Source organism: Phymastichus coffea, unplaced genomic scaffold, assembly GCF_024137745.1.
Source record: "Phymastichus coffea isolate CEN01 unplaced genomic scaffold, Cenicafe_Pcof_1.1 PCOF00144, whole genome shotgun sequence".
In the NCBI taxonomy this organism is placed as follows: Eukaryota; Metazoa; Arthropoda; class Insecta; order Hymenoptera; family Eulophidae; genus Phymastichus; species Phymastichus coffea.
Window position 1 is genome coordinate 386,556 of NW_026706955.1, and position 18,815 is coordinate 405,370.

The 18,815-nt window shown below is 38.5% G+C and overlaps 1 protein-coding gene across 4 annotated transcripts in view; it reads left to right on the top strand.

Moving 5' to 3' along the window:
- LOC131672166 (gamma-aminobutyric acid receptor subunit beta) overlaps window positions 1-17,578 on the top strand; it is a 143,622-nt gene extending 126,044 nt beyond the window's left edge. For 3 of the 4 annotated variants that reach the window (XM_058949211.1, XM_058949214.1, XM_058949212.1), the window contains 4 exons: window positions 5,264-5,415; window positions 8,299-8,443; window positions 10,716-10,778; window positions 11,101-17,578. In XM_058949211.1, coding sequence (XP_058805194.1) covers window positions 5,264-5,415; window positions 8,299-8,443; window positions 10,716-10,778; window positions 11,101-11,246 — 506 coding nt within the window. In that variant the 3' untranslated portion in view covers window positions 11,247-17,578. The remainder of the gene's footprint in view (window positions 1-5,263; window positions 5,416-8,298; window positions 8,444-10,715; window positions 10,779-11,100) is intronic. The other variant, XM_058949213.1, reaches the window with a different exon arrangement.
- The last annotated feature ends 1,237 nt before the right edge of the window (window positions 17,579-18,815 follow it).

The following is an 18,815-nucleotide window of genomic DNA, read 5'->3' on the forward strand; positions in this document are numbered from 1 at the left end:
ACTCGGATGTTCGCGGCCAATCTTCGCGGATTTTAATAAGGCCATCGTGAAATCTTCACCCAGCATTTCCCCAGAAGCTCGAGGAAGTCGCGCTCGCGGCAACATCTGACAGCGAGCAGTGGCTGCAGCCGACGTCATCGAATTCCCATCGACTGCGAGATGACAAAGGTCAGGGCAAAACTATTCGAGTGAATAAGCGCTCGCGCGCCAAAGTCGAGTCATCAACGCGCGCGGAACTTTCAGCGAGCTCTCGTAAACCATGTGGGCAGAAGCCTCTTCTTCCCGGGAATTCCGCGCAGTTGGCGATCGAGGCTTATAAATTCATCGCGAGGGACGAGCAGCCGAGCTCGCGTACCCGAGCGACGCTGATTTCAATTTGGCCCCCGCACCACGAAGAAACTTGCGCGCGCGCGCGCTCGTGGCTCGATTTCACGGATCATCGGTCAGCCTTCGAGGGCGGAGCCCTTTGGCCCGACGAAATTGCCTCGGCTTACGGCGATAATTAGTCGCCTCGTGTGTAGCGGCGTCAAGATTACATTGATCGGCCTTGGGCGAAGTCGCGCGACAGAGATAGCTTACAATAGGCGTGACACGCCGAAGATGCTGGCACGTTATATAGGACGCTATTATATTTAGATGCAGCAGGTTACAAGGCCCTCGCGGAATATATTTGGCGATCAGCGAGGATGCATATCCTTGCGCTGGGTCATTGCGGTTCCCGATGAATTATTTTCGGCGACGGGATCGTTCGTCATCGTGATTCTTTAATGCTCACGTCCGTGTCTTCTTTCCTCTGCAATTCGGATGCGATTGCTGTTTTCCTGAAGCGCAATTCGATTATTTTTATGACTTTCGTTTGACGGTCGGCATTCGGCGACGTAAGTTCATTTATAACTCGATTCCAGCAGCTCGCACGCGAGAAAAAGCACGAACAGTTGCTGCATTCTTGAATGCAATTTCTCATCGCTAAACATAGACATAGCTAAACGAAAAAAATTCTTATTTTTTTTTCGTACTTTCAATAAAACGAAACATTTCAATTCACTTTCGCTTGCATCGCAAACTACGAGATTATCCCATTACTTAATCATCGGTCGACCGACTATGTCGTAGCGGAGAATGGCCAATTGTAACATTTCGAGTCGCTGAAAAACAAAATCAACCCATCACACAAGAGGTCACTTTCATTATTTTATTAAAAGGCAGACCTTCGTGGTCTAGAAAAACGTGAATCAGTGAACAATTTGCATGAAAACGCCGCGCATCGTCACACATAATGAAAGAGAGACGCGTAGTATTTATTTTCCTCGATCTAATCTTCGCCAACGGACAAAATCATCATCTCGTTGCGTCGAACACATTCACTTATATATCAGCATCAATTCACCGATTTATCTGTCTTCTCGCTATACGCCTCGTGCATCCGCGTGACAACGCGCACAAAGTGTATTTCGCGGCAGTCGAGCTGCGCACATACGGACAGAGCAACGTGCGCGTGTGTGCACAGGGCTTGTATCGCTGCCTGAATTAGTGCCTTTGCCTATGCGACCAAAGATGAGGATAAAGGAAGCGAAATATTTTCATTTTATTGAAGCACTGGCCAGTGCTCTTTTTCGCCTCTATGTGTGTGTGTGTGTGAGTGTCTGGACGAAGCTGCGACAATACAGAAGTTATTGCGATGATACTGTGCTCTGGTGTGCCTTTCAATGAATTCTGTAGTCTCTCCGAGACAATTTAACAAAAACAAATGATTTCGATGATTTTTTGCGTAAAAAGAGTAAATTACCTTCATAATTATTTCGAGCCCGAGAGCCATTTAAAAATGACAATATTTTATCGGATACAAAGCCGATAGCGAGAAAAGCACTTCCAACGAGGACAAACGTAATGTTAACGTCCCCGCTCGTGATTCCTAAAGAGAGAATCAAAGCGCAACGATTATATCGGGATTTAGCAAAAAGAAAAAGAAAAAGAAATAATAATCGTCGCGCGTTCGGGCCCGTTTGTTCAAATTATGCGACAAGCGTATAGAGTCCATGAGAAACATCCGAGAATGCCGTCATGCAAAATTGAAAGTACCAAGTCGATGAATGGCTCGAGCCAAGCTAGCGCCCGGCGGGCAATCCTCTCTGGCCTTTTTATATATTCGATATAAACAATTTGTCTTGAATAGACGAGCTTTCGATCTTGTCTTGTACTCGGCGGAAGAGAGAGAAGGAAAGGAAGACAGTTATTTATCGCGAGTGAATCCAAAGTGATGAATGGCAGAATTGAGAAAGGATTAAAATGTGATACTCTATCTATCACGTTCGTTATTAATTACTTGTAAGCTTCCTACTACTATAAGGATTCTTCTATACACCGAAGCTTGTATGTATAGTCATTATCCGTAGAATTGATCGAGTGGAAATATATATTTTATTTTCAACGGATGGACGTTATATATATATATATATATATATATATATATATATATATATATATATATATATATATATATATATATATATATCTTTGTTGAATCAATCGCAAAAAATTACTTTTTCAAACTGTGTTATCATGTTGCAAAGCCAATTTTCAAACACACGTGGAGTGCAAATTGAAGTTGAATAAAAACAACGCGAGTTCGGGTAACGTGATATCTCGAATTTTTATCGTTCAATCTCTCTTCAAAAATAAATTAATAAACGAATGGATAAATCGAATTTTGAATTTACGCATATGTTTATATTATCGAGTAGTGGCACTTTTACAAATTCAAATCATCCTCGTAGGCGAAATTCTTTTTGTAGCAGTAGCTTTATTCTCAGACTACGAAATTCCCCTTTGCCGTATACACGTCACTCAAGCTAGTCTAATACAACGAAAGGTACGACTGCAGCGCACCGTTCTATTCGTCTTCTTTCACTCTTTCAAAAGCACTCGTCGCAAATTTCGCAGCGCGTAAATAAGACAGATGCCGCATCAGTCAGTTTTGCCGTTCGAGCACACCCGACACGGGAGTCGCACCGATGATTAATAACAAATCACGACGACACATTTTCACGCTCCATTAGCCAGCTGTCGAATTAGCGATAGTTTCGTCCACCTGTCTTGCGTGGTACACTCGTCCCCATTGAATTACGGAGCGAAATAAAAATTCAGTATCCATTTCGAAAGTTACTCCTAATTGAAAACGAATGATTTAAAAAGAAAAAAGGGAAACGATACAAAGCTTATCGTACGACGGAGTAGGAAGTTGGAAAGCTCACTTCCAGTGCATTTGCATCAGATATACTTGTAAGTTTCGCTAGTACTCTATATCCGCGAACTTGGCGGCAGTCGCGCGCGACGATATGCGACGTCGTCTCTGCGAAACTAATCACCTCTTGAAATCCAAGCGGCTGCGAAGTGGCGAGTAGCGGGAGGGGGAGAGCCAAAAATGTTGGGCCCTCGACAAAAGAGAGAGTGAGAGAAGGGGGGAGGGGGCGAGCAAGGCACGCGCGCGTGCATAACTAAGATGAAGCTCGCTGACCTACATAGGGGCGAGGGAGCTGGTGGCGAAACGTAATATCGGAGGCCGGCCATTAGTCGGCGAACGGCGCACAAATGAGAGCGCTTCCTTGGAGACAAAAACTGCAAAGTTTGATCAAGACCGACGCAGCCGGGGGAATGGGAATGCCCTATATATCAAGCGGGCGCCCCCGGATCGCGAGCCAATTCGCCTTTGCTGCTTAGCTAGTTTAGTCGCAGCCAATTATTTCAGCTCCGGCACGCCTCTGCGTTAGCTTGATGAGCTTCGCTGCTGGCTGCGCTATCCTGCAGATGCCGGACTGGTTGAGTTTCCATTTTCAATGCGACTCGCTAAGCCATGTATATTCGTGTAACGGATACAGGGACGAGCAGTCCAGTTGCTATTTTATAAATCTTTCTTGCTTTCCTTTATCCATACTCGCGGATAAATCAAGTCGACCGAAAGCTAAAATAAAGGCAGAAGCCTGCGGCGACCGCGTTCGCCCTGTCCGATAAATAACAATTTAGCGCGAAACAATTTATCATCGGCGCGGAGTGACATAACCGTAACACAGCGAGATAAAACGAAAAATTCCGGGGGAAACGGCACGAGAATAGATAGAATAAGTAGTAAGGAACTCGCGATCGATGGATAATGCCCGGCAACAATTTGGCAGCCTGAGAGCAGAGTCGAACTTTACCCAAGTTCGCAGGCAGGCAAGAGGATAGCAACTTATTCGCAATCGAAGCGGAACACTCGACTCGTGTTAAACTTTCCTCGCTCTAAAGATCGAATCGTGCGGTTCCGTAAATTTCGCGACGTGCGCTACTCCGCTGTTGTTTCATTTTTTTTCTTTCTCCTCTCCCTGCTATTGGCGAACTTTGCCGACGACGAGATTAAAATTTTCCTGTCGCTCGTTCTTTTCATACACCGACGATAAGTCATGGACGATCATTATTTCGGCAAATTTAATTATCTGTCGTTCGGAAAACGTTGAATAAATACATTTTTCGTCGGGCAGCTCGAACGTTTTTAATTAAATCCGTCATGGTCGGAAATCATCCGTAATATATCTCGCACGTCGGATTTCGGCCGCGCGTTGATTTTATTTAGGATTTATATAGGAGAGCGTGGATTTTTTTTTTTTTTTTTGCGAAACACCAACAGAAACACCCATTGAAATTTTCTGTTCCGACCATGTATGCAAGTGGATTACAGAAAGTTCAACTCGTACTCTGCTGCACTCAATGCCGCTCTCGAATATACGTGCTTGATCCATTTGGAAAACTCGATTGTTCAGCGCAAATTGTGCATGATTTTTAATCGCGCTATTTATCGGCTATCTGAAAATAGGATTTTCAAAGTTTTGTATACACACGTAGCTTCATGAATTATAACTTGGAGAGTATGCGGCGCAGTGGTCGCAATTTCCGTGCACGGATGTTATAACTTACATATCGCGTATGCGATATGGCAAACTGTGTTCACAAGCATTATAAGTATGCGACAGAAAGATTTTATCTGGACTGGCGTGCTCGCGAATTAATTCTCACGGTAACATAGACGAAGCTGCTTGTGACACAGATTAAGTGAAAATACTTGTGATAAATTGATCACACATGACCGAAGGAATTCGATCGATTGATTTGTGTTTCCTTTGATGAATTTTCTTTACCCACCCCACGCTCCCTTGGGCAAAAATGAAAGGTCGCTTTTCGACCAAGTCACCAGAGAGAATCTAGTCTAACAAGGCTTGTGTTTTGTGCGCAGAATACGCGACGGTCGGCTACATGGCGAAAAGGATTCAAATGAGGAAAAGCCGCTTCCAGAAGATTGCGGAAAGCATGAAAGCGGCAAGGGAAGCTCCAGGACCGCCCGGCGTGCCTGGTGATCACGGAGACCATCATGCGCCCAAACAAACCGTGAGTAACATGCGACCCGAAAACTCGCACGATCGTGCTTTGGAAAATGAGATTTTTTTCGCATCGATTCAATTTGAGATTGAAAGGTAAATGCATTCGATTAGCTTGGAATTTGATTTATCGTATATACTCCGTTTGAGTGGTACATTTTCGATTGAAAGAGATTTTATAATGAAACGCGGGGCAACTTCGCATGGGTTATTTATTCGGCGAATTGGCGTCGAACAGAATGAACGGCGACTGCCTTTCATAAAGCTGCTCTTCCATAGAGCCGACCGAAAAATCAGCCGGAAATCAGAAATGAAACAAGAGAGTCTGCCTTTCTCGTCTGCCCCCGGATAATATCTTTCTCTCTCGGCCGTTATAGTCGACGACGTTGCGAACGCCATCGTGAGCTTTTACGAGGATCGTGGACGCGTGCACGAGGTTAGCATGCTTCCTTTCGAGAGCCAACTTCAAATTTGACGATGTAGCCGAAGTGGCGCGCATCTTCTCTCTCCGCGTGGAGATGAGCCATTTTTAATTTACGCCGAGTGCCTTTTTGTTTTTCTCCCTTTCACGCCGGTTCTCACTCGCGATCGATTAGCAAATTAAATTTCGCGCGCACGTCGAACGTCGATTTCATTTGGCAAATATAAGCGTCGGACGGAGATGAGCGAAAACCGCTCGGCCGGAATACTTTCAAACTAGCCGTGGAAATGTTTGCTCGCCGGGGCGAGGGCGCGAATAGCGGCGGCGTTCGCCTGCAAAAGTCCAATCATCTTGCAATTAATTTCGCGACGAGATCGCGAGCGCGAGGAAGCGCGTAACGAGTACAAGGGGAATATTCGACGCCCGGAAATGAAAAAGAGAAAGCTTTCCGCTCGCGACGCTGCCGGCGCAAGAAAATATATCCAAGAGGGAAGGAAACTCTTTATCCAGGCCGAAATTAAAGGACAACAGCGAGGAAGAAAAGTGGCCCGGCTCGCGCGCGCCAACGATACGCGAAGTAAAGAAGTTATAAGAAAGACGAGAGACGCTGAGGCGGCGGAGATAGCGAGAAGTCGTTGTCCTCGCTGGCCGTCGCGTGACGACCAACACAAAAGAAAAGGAGGAAGCGCCAAACGAAGCTTAAAAGCGCAGAGAACCACTCAGCGAGGCTACTGAAGCTGCCTAATTTACGATCGCAAAACATTGCTCTCGTTTTCGGACTTGAGAAATTGGTTAATTAAGTTTAAATAATTGGACGGCTGTCTAACCTACCGTGACGTACTTAGGTAGACAAAGAGTCGACGACGTGGCCAAGTGAATTTAGGCGAATTGCTGTGACGAATGGATTAAATGTGAATTCTTAAAGCTTCGTTCATTGGTCAAATTATTTTTAAACGAAAGTCGCTTTTGAGTGTCGTTACTCAAAACGGACTATTTAAAAAATTACTTCGGACGAAGCATTCACGGCTTAGCGTACTGCCAAACTTTCAATTCGTTCCGATCGGATTAGTCAAGCGCTCGCTGCATTGAAAATTGCATCAAGAAAAAGAACCCCAAGCTATAAACAAACCGGCGGAAAACATGAAAATTTTATAGCAGTATACGAAAGAGAGTTCGCGCGCCGGCCAAAGCGAAATGAATTTGCTATCGCGCAGACGGGAAATATTGCGCACGGGAACGCATATCGAGAGCGCAAAACCATAAATATTCTTTTAATCTCGCACTCGCTTTCCAAATCTCGCTCTCACAGAGCTTTTATTCGGTCGTGCGTGCGCGTGCGCGCGCCTCGATCTATCTATACGAAATAGTTCGAAATGCGAGAAAAGAAAATCCGCGCATTAAAAAAAAAAAATCAACGTGTACCTGCTCGCGCAGTGTGTTCCGTTATTTTTTTTATCTGCAATGGAAAAGCCCTCCCGCGTGGAAAGCGTACGAATCAAATGTCCAGATTAATTTCCATATTGCTGAATTGTTTTCGCGCGTCAGAGTTGGAAAACAAAAAATTTGCATAGCCAAAGTTCAGAGCCACCCGTGAATTATGGCTTCTACACACCGAAAAAAAAAAAAAAGAAAAAGGATGTGAGAAAAAAAATGCCGCATTTCTTTCGATTTGACGCAGTACAGGACTGCAGATTGTAACATGTATGCGGGTGCGGATGAATAAAACTCGCGACGAGGCCAGCTGCACGCGCAAGCGCGCTGTTCCAATTAGAGGGTCCGTGGGGTATTATACTTAATTAATTCATTCGTTAATTAAATGCTCCATATACGAGTTGGAAGCCGAAGATTTTTCGCTGAACCACTCGGGAATGTAAAGAGGGGACGAAGAGCCTGCTCTCGGTGAGCCTCGAAATAAATATTTCGTGTGCATAACGAATTTTTTCAACTCTCCTTTTTTTTCTTCACTGCGCGCCGAGAATTATTAATGAAAAGTTTTTCGCGCAGGCCGCTAATGTTTGAACGAATTTAAATTACATGCGTGCTTGCCTCGCGCTGAAAAATGCACACGGTGTGGCTTTTGTTATTCAATTTGAACCATCCGTTAGCGTGGAAAATAACAAAAGAGATTGCAATTTTGCCAAAACATGTGCACACACGAGTAGAGATCAACGTTTCACACAACGTCGAATTTCAATTGTAAGTGAAGTAGATAAAATGAAATTAATAACTCATAAGGGTCATAATGATTATATGCGTTTGCGGTTTGTTAACGTCACTCTATCATGCTATATTAAATTTAAACATTTAATAAAGCTTAGTTAATCGAAAAAGTATCAATAGGTTCGTGTTTATTTCATCGTTTTCCAAAGCAAACATTGCACGAATATTGAAAAACAACGATGGCCGATGAAAAAATCGGCAAGAAACATCGGAATGTGCCGTGTCTCTTGTAAGTGGTGCCGTTATGTCCAGGAGGTGCGCTTTAAGGTCCACGACCCCAAGGCACACAGCAAGGGCGGAACCCTCGAGAACACCATAAATGGTCGCGCCGACGAGGAAGCGCCGCCGCCACCGCAGCACCTCATACATCCTGGCAAGGACATTAGTAAACTATATGGTAAGTTCCCCGCAATTTATTAGTTTTATCTCATTTATTCACGCAACGATTTTGTAGAAAGAAAGTTGAACACGGTCTCGATGTGTGTCCAAAGTAATTATTAATTATTTTCGTATAAAGGTTCTTGGAAATTCGAAGCTGTTTTTAACTTTCAGATATTTTGTTCAACGAAGGTCACTTAAAAATCCTTTATAATACTAGTAATGAGGTTGAGAGTTGAAATAACGACAAATAAACCCAAACTCATTAATGTACTGAAAGACGTATAATTTGCAAAGCAATCTGCATATTTTGAAAATCATGCGATGATGCAACATCTACTTTACAAACGTTCGCTTCGAATCGACTCAGTATCGTATACTAGTTTACTGACTCATATACATTTCAGAATATAAGAATGGAAGATAAGACAATAATTTGAATTTTGTCAACATTTTCACATTTCTTGAAATATAAAACGATGTATTTAGAAAAGAAAGAAATACGAAATAACCTTTACTCAAAAGTAGTCCGTAAAATGAGTAAATATTTTTTCTATACACTCATAAAAAGTTAATTCTATGCCTACACGAGAATTTATATTTGATATATTATAAAAAATTTAATATATATCGTAATAGGATATCGTATGAATTATATTTTTTTAGAAAATTTTAACTGATGCCGTAGAATCAATTTTTAAAATATTAAAAAAATTACTTTTAACAAATGCATATATATGAAACAATATGTTTTAAATAATAACATTTTCGCTTTTCAGTTTTTAATTAAAACCAAACAATCTGCGATTCTCAGTTTCTCTGCTTCTATCATAGCATTTTATTTACCAATTTTAACCCGAGTTCTATACTTGTACCATTTATTATTAAGTAATACGATATACGTTTTCATCAACTGTTTCCTTATTAAGGTTGATTTTTAATTTTTCATTCTTTTCATTTGATTTTTATTGTCATTATAAAATCTACAAGAAAGTATTCTACTTATTACAAATATGTCTTAGTCAAAGTCTGACTTCTGTAATTTATACAATTATCCCATGTATAATTACTAAAAAGAATACTTTTTTATTACTGTAAATAGCATGCTATATACATGTAGTATCCTAATTTAATTTTGTTGACGCTTAATTTATTTCTTATTCAATAACTCTGTTATTCAATCATATTTTTGTTTGCTCAACCTATTGAAAAATTTTTCTGAGTTGGACAGATGCAAAAATATTTCAAGATACCAATGGTCATACCAAAATGTTTTCAATTTTTTATCTACCAACTATACGTCTACATTTTACAGTTGAGAGAAAATAATTCAAGGAAAAGGATTATTATACAGTATCATGATTGTCTAACTTAAGGAATGAAAGATGAAGTAAAAAAACTCAAAAAAAATTTTTTACATGGTTTTATTTATCTACTCATAGCTTAGCACATAATTATAAATTTGTAGTTTTATTTTTCAAAATAACAACTTTCAACACAAATTATAATGATTTAATAATTTATGCACTTACTTTGAAAAATTCTTGATAAGCTTAATTCATTATACTCATATAAACGATTTATGTTCATTACAATTATAATTGAGGTGGTTCGAATTATTATAAAAGATAATTTTTTTCCAACCGATGGTTTGTGATAACTACAATGTATTTATAATTCCTAAAGTATAGCTTCAAAGAATTTAATGTATTTATTCCTTAATATATACTTTCTATTTATTACACGCTCACAATAATTACACAAACCGTTATATTATTTATTATTTTATCTTCTCCGTTACTTGGAGTTTATTTTCTTACAGTTTTATATTTATATAACGTGTCTCAATTAATTTCAAAATGTATAAATAGAATCTCATATATAAATATATATATATATATATATATATATAGCGAACCACCCTAAAAATAATTTTATCTATATATATGTATCAAACATATGATGTTCAACTCATGAAAACAACTTAATTATTCAGTCGTGAATCAGTCATGATGAATGTAACCTTTGAACAACCTCCACCAAATATTATTATCACATAAAATCATTTTTTGGCGCCTTTGTCACAAAATAATGCATGAATATATTTTCTAAACCAAATATCTTGTGTACATCAATTAATCAATGTTACCAATTTTAACATATATATTTCATGCGATATTAAATTTTTCCCGTATAAAATTCTAATAGATGTATCAATAATAAGGTATACTTTGAATTAAAGAGAGGTTACATTTGTACAATAAGCCTGTTTCTGAAATTTTTTCTCTTAGCTCAAGAGGATGCCCATTCTGCACTTCAGTCTTTTCCAAAGCCAACAAAACATACTATAATGGGTAAAATATTTATTTGTAGCTAAAACTATCAATCATACATCTCAGTTTAGCTCAAATAATGCTCATTTACTGCCTCATTTGTGTCATAGAATAGTCAAGCCTCGGTACCAATGCTTCATTGCCACACGTATTTTATTTAAATAATTGCATTCTAGAACTTCGCGAAGAAATGTGAACCGAAACACATCGATATATTTAAAAATGCCCGAAGTTCTAGAAAAAAAAGTTTTTTTGGAATGCCTCCTAGCATTTTTTGCACTTGACCATCAGAATAAAAATTAAGAAATAAAACAATGCTACATAATGACCGTCCATATTGCAGGTATGACGCCGTCGGACATTGACAAGTACTCTCGCATCGTCTTTCCGGTCTGCTTCGTCTGTTTTAACCTGATGTATTGGATCATATACCTTCACATCAGCGACGTCGTAGCCGACGACCTCGTGTTGCTCGAGGAGGCCAAGTAAAGGAGTCTCGAACGAGAGCGTCTCCTACGACGACGAAAAAAAAAGAAAAAAAAATATGCCAGGCATACTCACACAATACTCTGAGAAAGAAGACTATTTTTTCCTTCGCAAGACGAAAGCAGCCAAAGAAGAATGGACGAAAAAGCCGAAGAAGAGCGGCAACAAAACGTGGAGTAGGGACGCCACGAGCGGGGAGAAGAAAACGAAACCAAAATGCCCGCAAGCGTGAATTTTTTTATTGTTCCGGGGCACACGACAAGGCCGAGCCGTTGAGCCTTTTTCCGCTCCCCCGCGCCCTCTCGTTTGAAAATATAATAATAATAAAAAATAAAACGATATACAAAGCGAGATAAACAAAAATAACAATACGCCCGAACGTGCGCATCAAAGACTGAGCCGGTGCATCGAGGCGGATCGAGCAACAAAGTATTAATACAAAAAATGTCCGCCTATTAGGAGAGCAAAAATAAACGAGATAATTGATGGATGGACCGACAAACACACGAGGTCTTTGCCCGAGGATAAGAGAGAATCGGAAATGCATGCCGCGTGACATTATACAGAAATATCTCTAGTTCGTAAGCGAGATATAGGAAAAAATAAGGACATGAAACGATGATTACGCTCTTTGGCACGAAGATCGAAGAGCGGCTACAATTACAATTTTCGATCTTAAGATAAACACAGATTACCGTAAAATGCAAACACAGAATTTTAAGAGTAAGCAAATTAAACGATAAAAGTAATTAAAAAAAAAAATAAAATTATAAAGTGTTGTTAAAACAATTATGTAAGGGAAAAAGTAAGCTCTGGTGTGTAAGAGAGAAATTAGGATGTATTAATTACGTGAGCGTTAATAGAGAGGACGTTATAAGTTCGAACGAACAAAACTAAAATAAAAAAAAAAAATACGGAAAAAAATGACGACGATCCTAAGTGCTTCAGAATGTTTTTACACCGAACTTTTTAAACAAACGTGAAATGATAAAAAAAAAAAGATAGTAAGCTCGGAGAGAGTTGAAAGTGAGACGCGACAGACGGTGATGGAAAATGTGGGCCCGCATTTGAAAACCATCGGTTACGCATTTGCCATTCGCGATTTTTCTCTGCCGCACGTAGAATAGAGTGAGAAATCAAAGGATATTGATAACGACGACGCTTTTGTTTTGGAGACGTCGTAAAATAAGTTTTTTGTTTTTTTTTCCTATAGAGCAACATAGAATTCTTTACACTTAGATAAAAAGAAGAGGCTGCGGCGAGAGCGGATTGTTATTTTCGACACTGCATGCGCGATGTCTCGATTGACGCGGTCTCGGTGAAGTGAGCGTGCCTCGCGACGTGTCGAAAAATCAAGTTGGGTCCGCACGAGGCTCCGAATCGCTCTCTCGCACTGGTATCAAAGTGATAGCGTTAACGCCTTGGCCTTATACTGTCCCGCGTTAAGCACATCTCGTCCAAGCCGTACTCGCGCTTGGCTCGGCCAAGGCATACAAATAACTATTTATAAGCTGTTACGGGATCTCACTGAACAAGGCTGAGGCTGGAATACCACTCGCGCAATTGTTAATCCGAAATTGATAACGACGTTGATTCGTGCACCCCATTCAAATCATCGTTTGTGTTCGTCAGGCTCGTCATTCGCGAGGTTTCATTTTTATTGATACGTCGGATTGAATTACAAACGTAGACATTTGTAAGATTTTACAAAAAAAAGTGTTGAACAGATGAAAGAAATTCTCAAGTAACAAACGCACGCTAGCAAAATGGGCGCGCGTCTGTACAAACTCGGACTCTTTCTACTTCTTTATATACATACGCGAAACGAACAGAATCACTCATATACAATAAAGTCATTGAAACTAAAATAAAAAAAAAAAGAAAATCTGGTGCAAACGACGCGAACGCCTTGAACAAATATGCCATATAATAAACGACAGCCAGAAAGAGAGAGAAAGGAGGAACAGGGTAGGGTCAAGAGTAAAGGAAAGTCGATGAGCCGTCATAAATTTCTGGCCTGGAAGTGACGCTCGGCGACTCGGAAAATGCAAATTGAAGTCCGACAGCCCCAGGATTTTCCACCGTTCCGCTGAAGCTACACTGCCTTCCGCTCTCCCTGCTTGTGTGGCTTAGGCGTGTGGCGAGCGCGTTGCAATTAGCATTAAATATACAAATGCTCATTTTCCAAATTCACTCGCAACTAGTTTTCTTTTATTTCTAACGATGACTCTGACTACTGCTAAACGAATATACGGATACACGACTACGAAGATCAAACGGAATAGATGAAAGACGAACGACCAAAACAAAACGACACGGAGCCTTTATCATTCACAAGGACGCACAAAGATGAAAAATTTTACTTAGACGAGACGATAAAAGAAAATCTCAGACCGAGACTGAGCGGACATAAGCTTTCTGGAAGGAAAACAGCAAAGCTGGTTGTATATAGGATATCGACCAAGCACACGCCCCAAAGTCCACCACCACCGCCACCTTCCTCAAAACACTTATCCCTCTCACTCCCTTATTTTTTCCCAGCTGTACAGTAGCGTGCGGAGAGCTAGGCGAAAGACAGGCAGTGTCGGGGCCAAAACTGCCAAGGCACAGACGAGAAAATCGCAGTGGGGAAAACACTCGCTTGCTCCTTAGAGCCTAGATCGCTTAAACGCGCCTCTAAAAGTCAAGCCGTTGATCCTCGTTTTTCACTCCGCCTATATATATATATACATCTTTTCCTTCCCGTCTTCTCTCTTTTCTATCCTTTCCCCTTCCCCCAAGACGACGATCTCTCATTCATGCGCGACAGCGAAAAGCATTCGGTTTTTGGTATTTAGTTCCTATATCTGACAGACGGATAAAACGGACGCTCGCAAATGAGCCTTGGATTAATCGACATTCATGTGATGCGCGAGGAACAATAAATCGTCAAAGGCCCTTCCGCCGTCTGTCCATCCGTCACCCATACTTTTGCACACATAGCGAGCGGAAAGGAAAGAAAAAAGGTGTGGGGGGGGGGGGAGGAGGATTAGATCGACGGGTATAACGCGAGGCTCAATTTCGCGTCAGACACGCGAGCAGCCGCCAACGAACGAGAACGCGCCGCCGCCAGCTGATCGAATGCATAATAACGCGATCGTGAGAATGACGATAATGGCTCTGGTAGTTTTAATGTGAAAAAAAGAAAAGAGGGATGTTTCTCGCGATCGCTTATCTGCCGATGAAAATTGGAAGAATTTCGTTTAAAAATATAACTGCGGATTTTGCGTGAAGAGAAAAAAAGAAACGAAAATTTTTTGATTTCAAAGAAAACGCTTCGATTGCTACCCTAAAAATGCACTTTTTAAAATCTAGCTTCGAGCACAAAACGAATCGATCATCGCGATGAGTGCAGTCGGTTTAGTTGGCGAGCTCGCTTTGGCGAAAAAGTAAAATTGAGTACGGCGAGTCTAAAAGAACAGCCGCGCGATCAAACAAGCAATGAATGCGACCAGATGACAAGGTAACTTTCAAGTTTCTCTTCAATCTTATCAGTACGATCATGTAGAAGTTTATTTTCAATTTTGAAAAACTAAATACTTGAGCCAATTATAATTGCACGGAATATAATGAAAAACGATTCGAAATAAAAGTCACACTTCTTCAGAAAGACAAATTTCAAAGCGGTCACGTAATTTTGCTACTCTTTTTCTACATAAACTATTGAAGCACTAAAGTCGCAAAAATAAAACGCAGCCTTTTCCACCTGATGCATACGGTCTTTAAAAAAAAGAAAAAAAAAAGAAAAAAAAATAAAAACATCACACTGGCCGGGACGATATAATAGTCGGAAAAATTATAAACGAAAATTTTCGATTATGATCGAGTAGTATTTCATTGTTGTGATACGCCGTATAAGTAAATAACCAACTTATACCTAAGTAAACGTTGTGCATTTACTATATGATTGTATTTATTTGTAGTATTATTGTGTAATACATACGCTTGCTCGGAAAAATGTATTTAATACGTCAACAAAAGAAACTTCGAATTGCTATAAATCCATATAATTATTTTCATTATTATTGTAAATGACGAATCAATACAGTTTTCTACGTGTAACGTGTTTATATTAATTCTAACTTTACGTTCGTACGTGCATGAAAAAAAAGTCATACCGAGCGATCGCCGCGTTTCCATAAATGACACGTCTATTTCTTATTTTGATACTTCGATAGATCATATAATCGATATATATCACGATTGCATGAGAAAAAATATGTCCAGGGAATATGAGTTTTATCTATATTATATATTATACTTATATACGACGGTCGTATCGGTGCTGCGGATTTAAAAAAAATATTGCGACGAGGAAAGAGTTGATGTAATAATTATATAGGCGCTCAAAGAACAATGATCTTCAGACGAGACATTACAGACACGTCCTCTGGTAGGATTTACGTTTTTATTTTTATGGACAAGCTCTTCAAAGCTAAATAAGATTTAAAAGGATTAAAAGAACGTTAATATTATTGTACATGTATATACGTTTGCGAGAAAGTTGAGCAAAAATTTTGTTATTTAAACCTTAGTGAGTTTATTGCCACTGTATCATTATCCAAAGATATCATTGCCATTATTAATATTATTATTGTGTCGATTACATGAATGTATGAATTATTAATATAAATGCGTCTGTGTGAGTAAACAGAAAAAAATACCCACATAAAATATAATTATATAGCGTTCATAAAAATACAAAAGCAAAAGGATCGCATTATTGTATCTTGGCCAAGTCGCTAGCGCATTCTTAACATATAGCACAGATAAAAAAAATTAAACGGTTAAGCCATAGATCAGAACATTTTCAATAAAAAGAAAATTAAGAGCAAAGTCACATATTATATACAGTCAGGGAAAGAATGATAAACTGTGGAAGCGACGGTTAGAAAAAAAAATGATCATCTTGTAAATACGAGTTTTATACAGAACATATATATTGTACTCATTAAAAAAAGAAGTATCGTGAATTAATAAAAAAGAAAATGAATAAAGTAAATATATTCATAAATAAATTAAATATAGGTACGAGTAATAAGTGATATGTAAACTACATTCAGCGTTAAGGGTAGCATATATACATGAATATGAATATATATATATATTATATATATATATACATATAGAGAAGTATGCTATGGTTGCTTCAAGTATTGCGATAAATAAAACAAGTATTAATATTCGTTTGTATACCGTATATAATTCTAGTAAACTTTCTTAAACCACAGAAAAATATATAGCAATATTTAACAGGTTCATTGCTCATTATATAATCAGACTTGTATATATAGTTGTTGAATGAGCTGTACTTTCGTCGAATATGTGTGAAATTTTTTATTTAAAATGCCGTCAAATTATAGTAAACTAACTGTTTGAAATATTATTTATATACATAATATATGAATCGTTGCCCGATTGGATAAATACTATTAATTGTTGACATGATTGAAAAAAGAATTCTTGAAAGTCATTGGAAATAATAACGCGTAACATTTTACGTTTGTTGAATTTCAAAAATATATTATAGGTTGATAATTTAAGATTAATAATTATTAAGTTAGAGTAGTTCTCGCAATTAAAAAAAAATAAATTAAAAAGGCAACCATAGTAAACTTTTCTTCATTATACACGGCATATATCGATGATGTAGTGCACACACACATACACACACACACATACATACGCACACGCAAACACACAGAGGTGATTGTTCCGCACATACACACAAATACATTTAGAAATTAAAATAAAGGGAAAAAAAAAGAAAATGATCACTTAAAACTTTAGACTAATTAAGAACTTAAAACCACGCGAAATATAAATAAAAACAACCCTCCTTAGCGCAGGAGACTCATTATACATATTATATATAATAGCAGATGATAAGACGACAACTAGAGTGAAGCGTGAAAAATAATGTGAATTTATGTGGAAACTGTCGAAAAATTGTGCAAGCTGTACAAGGCACAGTTCTGTCTATAGATTTAACAAAAACCAAATTAATTATGAATGACTAAATTTCTCGAGTAGAAGCATATCAACACCGAACGCATAAATACACTTTGGTTGATAAACAAAAAAAACAAACACTATGGATTCTAATGTGACTTGATTACCACAATCATACGTAAGCTTGAGTACATAAAATAAATGCCGGAATGATCGAAGCGAGTACTTTTTCGTAATATAATCGTACATAATTGGTAGATGCGTAAAGAAATCCACTTCCTGTTCCGTGTGATATCGGCTTCAACTCGAGCGATGTAACAAAGAAAAATGATAACAAAACAAAACAGAACAATGACACATCGCTAGATTCGAGAATGCTGTGTGTAAATCCGAAAAGATAGAAAAAGAAGAAACTGCCAATCTCATCAATTATTTATTAACATTATGCACACGTTTTTCTGCTCCATATTAGCAGGGGGAGCTCGAAGTAGCGAGCGACGAGAACTGATCGACTGATCGACGGCTTTCTTTTTCTTTTTGCATTGACAATTGATATTTATTATTATAGAAAATAAAAGTTGGAAGGAAACGTCGATTTTTCCGTTTTCATAAAATATACAAAATGAGTTTGATTTTTTATTTAAATTACCTTCTCTCTTTACACACTTTATTAACATTATTATAACACAACTTTATCAAAAAAGCAACTTTTAATTCTTTCCTAATAATTTGCATGCCTCATCGTCAATTATGTAACTGTTTATACTTTTCTATACTGTACTATTGAATTGTCATTATTTACTTCACATATGTACTGTTTGTTTACTTAGAAATCACATTTTTTGGTTGGAACGATCATCAAACATCTCGTAGCGAAGAGAATCACCGTAGTTGCTGAAAAACGACTGATCGGCTTCTAATCTTTCGATTCGTCGAGTTTCCCCGATTGTTAAAAAATGTTACTGCAATCTATCTGATAAGAATTTTCCTGACTGCAAAACACTATTTAATTAATATGTTCTCGCGCGGCGCAATGCTCCTCAGGAAAATTGCCCCTAAAAGTATAATATTAACTATATATGCTACCAGCAAAATCGAAATAACTAAATCACATACTGAAAAAATATTTATATCTATTATTCCAACACCAGCCATGCGATACAATATAATGATAATGATATGCACGACTTATCTACGCAAAAAGATAGCAAAACAATTTCAATGCAATTAAAAAATACAAATGACAAAGTGGTTAATATAACCAGTTAATTTATCATCTTATAAAATGCGTATGAAAATTATGTGGGAAAAGTTCATTGTTACAATGTTATTATAAATGGGATTCCGTGCAAAACAAACACTCATATAAATCCGTGCGAGAAACTCCGGACTTCGTCAACATTCCATACCTATAAGTATTAACTAAAAAAATTATAATTACGACGACAAAAACCCGAGTTATTGATAGGTATATATACAAAAATTGTACGTCGTAACTTTATCCGAAAAACGAAATAAATTATTAGGTGAAAGAGATATAATCGATGTTTCAAATTGAAAGCGAAATAAAGAATTAAAATG